General features: G+C 31.7%; 1 protein-coding gene across 1 annotated transcript in view; it reads right to left on the reverse strand.

Moving 5' to 3' along the window:
* LOC123671460 (probable ATP-dependent RNA helicase spindle-E) overlaps window positions 1-5,584 on the reverse strand; it is a 74,468-nt gene extending 68,884 nt beyond the window's left edge. Inside the window, exons 1-4 of the mRNA XM_045605317.1 lie at window positions 5,247-5,584; window positions 4,180-4,353; window positions 2,806-3,027; window positions 854-1,057 (exon numbers count right to left, since the gene is read on the reverse strand). Of these exons, the coding sequence (XP_045461273.1) occupies window positions 854-1,057; window positions 2,806-3,027; window positions 4,180-4,353; window positions 5,247-5,384 (738 nt within the window). The 5' untranslated portion in view covers window positions 5,385-5,584. The remainder of the gene's footprint in view (window positions 1-853; window positions 1,058-2,805; window positions 3,028-4,179; window positions 4,354-5,246) is intronic.
* Between the last annotated feature and the right edge of the window lie 416 nt (window positions 5,585-6,000).

Raw genomic sequence — 6,000 nt, forward strand, 5'->3', positions numbered from 1 at the left:
CAAATCTTGAGAAAAAGCGTTTTTAACCTTGGGGATGCGCAAGCATTCATTTTCATTCAGTCTTGTTCGATAATCATGCGATACAGCCGGAAAACGTGAAATTTGCCAATGAAAATATGTTGTGCTGTAAACAGGGGAAGGAAGCACTTTTCACTATTGAGATTAAATTTTTGCATATTACGAATGCTGCACAAAAAAAAAGAGAGCAGTTTTACTGTGCGCATGAAATGTTTAGGCCATTTTCATTTGAGTCAAGTTCAGTGAGGGTAGAAATTGTCTATGTTCCGTATAATGTCATAAATAATTATATGACTGCCTTGGCAGTACGGTGGACTGAAGAGTCAACTGTGGCGCTGAAGGTACCGGGTTCGAATCCTGGCTAGGTCATGGATGTTGTGCATGTCTGGTGGCGGTTAATGAATTTAATTCACATTTGAGACTGGGTGTATAACCAATGGACGAGCCCATTAAAAAAAAATTAAATAAATAATTATATGAGAAGAAAGTACTGTAGCATAAAATATTTCAATAATCTTTCAGCTCAAAGATTATTGAAATATTTATACGAACAGAATCAAACTTTGGGCGCTATAAGAGACAGATATTCAAGTTGTTATTAGAAATTTAACCATTTTCAGTTAGGGAATTCTTAGGGTGTCATGTATAATTTTGGATTTTTTGATTGTCTTTTTTTGTTATTGACACTATTTCTTTTTAAGGTTTCACTATGTGAAATTATGTATGCTTTTACTAGAAATAAAGCTGCATTATTATTATTGTCATCAAAGCATTCAGCAGATGGATAAGTTCTTAGAATTCATTTAAAGCAATTCAAATAATGACGGTTACTTACCTTTGTATGGAAAGATTTGGTGAATAACAGTTTTCTTACAACTAAAAGCAAAAAGTCCAAATCTTGATTTCTTTCATGAACTTCATCAATGATAATGTGTGAATATTGGTTCAAGGACTTGCTTCCAATTAATTTTTGAAGTAAAACTCCTGTTGTCATGTATGATAATATCACATCCGGACCAAGTTCTTTTTGTAGTCCAATCTGAAATAAAATAAGAATGAAATGCGAGGTCCAAATAATTTAATATTCAGAGTTAGAATATTTTTAGTAGTGGTCTAGTCGGTTTTTCAACTGACGTTTCTCAGACAACTACGATAGGCATTTTAAATATCCAAACCTAACTTGCTGTTAACATATTTTTAGGATTTCTGGGTGTAATGAATTTAAATATTGTACAGAGTTTTACAAGTACTGGTCCTTGGGGTACCTGCTTCCGGAAATCTGATCTAGGAATGGTCATTTTTCGTTAACCAGTGTCTGTCGCTAAGGTAATTCCTAAATATTTTGCATAATTCAGTCGATTCCACCATTACTTTTCCATACTCATTTATTGGAATAAGAACTTTGAAAGATGAATAGCTTTCAGGGAATCTAGACTTCAATAACTGTCATTTAACATCTGAAAAACTCCTTCCACTGTAGTGTTAGGTTTTAAATTTGATACGCCTGTGTTTTCAGTGGTTTTAATGTTTGTTTCGTTGTACTCAGTTAATTTTCCTTGTTGGAAGTAGGTCCGGGTACTGCAAGCGACAATTTTGTAGTATGTTCTACTGATGTTGGCGTCTTCAGTGTATTGTTCAGAAGATTATTAGTTATAAAGTTTTTTCAGCATTCTCTACTCCAAAATTAAAATTTTATATTTAAATAAATCTGAATTTTCCATAAGAAGGCTATAATACTTTTCAATTCGGATATCCAATCTAAAAGAAGGCTATGATTTGAGTATTCATTGTTGATTACTTCTTTCGATTCCATACCATCTTTGATAACTATAACATATTGATATCAATTTCGTCATCAATTGTTTCACTACTGGAGTTACTTAACATTTCTTGTGCACAACTCGATGGAACACTCAGTGGAGCGTCCTTCAGAACATGTTCACTCAATGAAGACATCTTTATGAATGTGATTATTATGTTAACCTTGGAAGTTGTTGTTCAGTTGAATATTTTGAAGTCATATTCCTTCATACATTGTCAGCAAGGACTATAGTTTTTTCATAGTTGGTGTAAGTTGCTCCATACAATGGTTGCATTTCCATGTTTTCCCTTCTCAAGCTTTTTTGCATATTCCAAGCAGAGCGAACGCCTGTATTGAATTCTTGCATTCTCTGATTTCATCTATGTATTTGTTTTCAGTTCTCTTAATGACTTTCTCAGTGTATAAGTTGATATGTTTTATGGTGTCTATATGTATATTCTAAGTGCTTCAAGTTAAGACAAGATAAAAGGGCTCCAGAAATCATTTCTAACTAAATTAATCCAAAAGTTACTTGCTTTCCATAGCTACCACCCAAGTAAAATATCAAAATATATAGTGAATCAAATAACTTCAAGAGAAGAAAAGAAACACTAATCAAATACGTTAATAATTGAGACCTTCCTTCCCCTCATCATAGTTACTTCGGTAAGGGAAAGGGAGGAGTACAGGTTATTAACGTATCAATCGATAATAAATTGGGAGAATTCCACCACAGTTCGGAGAAACTCAGTTTAGAATTACAATTTACGTCCGAGAAATTTCTAAAGTTACCGCTGTTGCAGGTAAAATATCAGGTGAAAGAGCGGCTAGATGACTGCTATAAAGACCGAATTTTCTCAGTTGAATAACTATTCATTCTTCAAGTCCTTTAATTAATTAATTACTAAGAAACTAATTGTTAAAACAGCATTATCATTAATTGTGAAACATAGCTCTCAGTGAAAACAAATTGTACTTGTACTTACTTGATAACCACAAACAGTCCCTAAAGTCCATCCTCTTTCTGAACATACACGTTTTGCAACATTTATGGTAGCTATTTTTCTAGGTTGTGTTACAACAATATTACATTCTTTGTCAGATAATCTACAGTCATCTAATATGTACTGCGGTACTTGTGTTGTTTTACCACATCCTGTTGGACCGTCAATTATAACAACAGCATTTGTCTTTATCACATTGATTATCTGAAAAATAAATTCAATTAGTCTATTGAATTGAAATTTCTGACTCTTAGATTAAGAGAGTTATTGGTGAGCTAATAAATCACCGAATTACCGAATTTTATTAAGTAAAACAATTTATATGTTTTCAAGTGAAAAGCATGAACCGGACGAAGTAGATTCAAGAGATTATTTATGTTCAGAAAAAAATGAAAATTTCTAAAATAATTTTTAATTTGGGAAAAAGCAATATACCATTTTTTCCCAAAAATATTCTATGCAAAACCCATACAGAGGCAACTGGTGAAAATAATAAAATTGTTTATACATCACAAAATATATCTTGATGCAATGAAAACGTGTACAAAATTTCATAGAAATAACTGCAATAGCATAATTGTGGTTATATAAAAAATTTTTTTTTTGGAAACTGTACCACCCTGTATCTATAAAGTTAGCACGTTTACGACATATGTTCATATGAAGTTTTTTCTCAAAATGGCTGCAAGAATTGCCCACTTAAATATTAGCATATTCTTAAGAAAAACCCTATATACAGGGTGTGTGGTGACGTAAGGGACAACGGATCAGTGGAGATAGAGGACATCAAACTTAATGAAGAGATTGGGGGTTAAAATGTTTTAAAAAAAATATATATATATATATATATATATATCTATGGGGTGATTCATGAAATGCAGCTAATAAAAAAAAAAAATGCAGGCCCGAATTAAATAATTTGAACTTGCTTATCAGGTGGAAAAAATCACTCAGTATATGAGATCGAGAAATGTTTGTACTGAAAAATTGGAATATCTTGAATCTTTTTAGGTAATATACACATATCAAAATGTGAGGCTCCAGCCAGACAAAACAGTATTTTTCATGTACCGTAAGTTGAGATGCTGTGTGTATAGAACAAGGTTTAAGGTTCATGCAAAATTTAGAGTTGATGGCGTCGTTAGAACTCAAGCCGAATATTGAATAAATGGAAAAACACTGATTATTCAGGCGTCAATTGAATCCTTAAAAATACCTCTTTGATACCCGAGGTTGCAATTGGCGTATTGCGACGAACGCTTAAAAGCTCCTGACTCCAGGTCAGTGCTATCCTCAATTTTATTACGTAAAAAAGAGTTCACATACAGATACAAATGAACATTTTTTTCTTCTCACCTTATTTTTGTAGGCATTTATAGTAAGTGGCCTTTTGCTCACAGGCACATCAAAATTATATTTCCTGTATACCTCAGGGATCTTTGCTAAACGATATACTTCTGATCGAATATCATCTGTAGCTAATTCATCTACTATATCATCAATTGTAAGTCCTGACTCTGGTGTATCATCCTGAAACATAAGGAGAATAATTATATATATATAAATATATATAATTATATATATATATATATATATATATATATATATATATATTAGGATTTTTTACATGTATAATTTCTAGGAAATCCAAAAAATGTATTAAGTAAAAAAAAACAATCAAATATGGTGATTGAATATTTTTTACACACAAAAAAGTATCAGGCAAGATGGTGGACCATTGAACAATTCTATTTAGACCATTAATTATTTCAATAATTTCACACCACAGGCTCTTAGACATTAATGAACAAATTGAATATAAAATGATACGAAATTATTTATCCTAAAATATAGATAGGAGATACATTTCTCAAACACATGATTAAGATCCAACAACTTGAAATAATTTTTGTATTGTATATTTAGTACGGACTTCACATGTTCCACTCTAGTTATAGGTTTAGTATGCTATAATAAATTACCAAATATATTTTATTTTGCACCATGATATGATGATATATGAGTGATGTTTAATTTTGTAATGTTGTGAGTAGATTTTTTCTTTCAATGCGTAATAAAGAGATATTATTTTGATCTTCCTGTGAAATCCACTATAAAATTTGTGCTGCAGTTTGGGAAATTAACGTGCACAGACAGAAAGACAAAAATTTCACAGGACTGTATTTTTGTAATCGCATACAGGCTCTTGCCTCTGCGATAAATGTTTATGTTTAATAAACTATTATTAACATTAAACGTTTCTTGAATTAATGGAATGCACAGACATCGGTTTTTTATTGCTGTATTACAAAAATTATCATTACTATTATGGTATATTATGTATTACAGAACCATAATTATTGATAAAACCCACTGAAAGAAAGTATAAAAACATTTATACCGGGCACCGGCGTGAAACTTACGTCTGCATTGGGCATGAAGCAATTAGCATAAATTTTCATCTCTTCTTTTACGTATTCCTCTGAATAATTCTGATGAAATTCATAATCTTCTTCAGAAGAAGGAGAATCTGGTCTTATAATAGGCTTAACTCGCTCCATGTTGAAGACTAATTTCAGTCGTTCCAATATATTATCACAATCTCACTCACTTGTCACTTATTAAAATGCAGAAATTTCTTCAACACTTTGAACTTTCTATTACTATACGAACTTTACTACATTTATATTTAACGGTGTCACAAATCTATTTGTTTTGCTCTACAGTTTAAGCTAGAAGCCTAATGTTAGGTTAAGACTTAGAACATAGAAAACCAGGAAGTAGCATAAGGCATTGAACCACAGAATACTAATAATACACAGAATACTAATAATACATTGAACCTTATAGCGCGTTCGGCAATAGCATCCGAGAGCGGACGGATATTTTAGTCACGTGACCACAGATTTTACAGATACAGCTCTTATGTCAGTTCTTTGATATACGCATGTGGCGCCCTTCGTGGCTAAATGAAATGAAATCATTAGTAAAATATAATCAATATTATAATATACACTTTTACTGACTTGCCTGCTGAAGAGGCGTTAGAAATTTATACTTTTTTTAACTATACTTATTTATTTATTTATTCATATAAGCAGGAATACATACAGGTGATGATCACCCAACACAGTATCCACTATTTGGAATCTCAAAGTGTGCTTAATTGCTTGATTA

Source organism: Harmonia axyridis, chromosome 1 (genome assembly GCF_914767665.1).
Source record: "Harmonia axyridis chromosome 1, icHarAxyr1.1, whole genome shotgun sequence".
In the NCBI taxonomy this organism is placed as follows: Eukaryota; Metazoa; Arthropoda; class Insecta; order Coleoptera; family Coccinellidae; genus Harmonia; species Harmonia axyridis.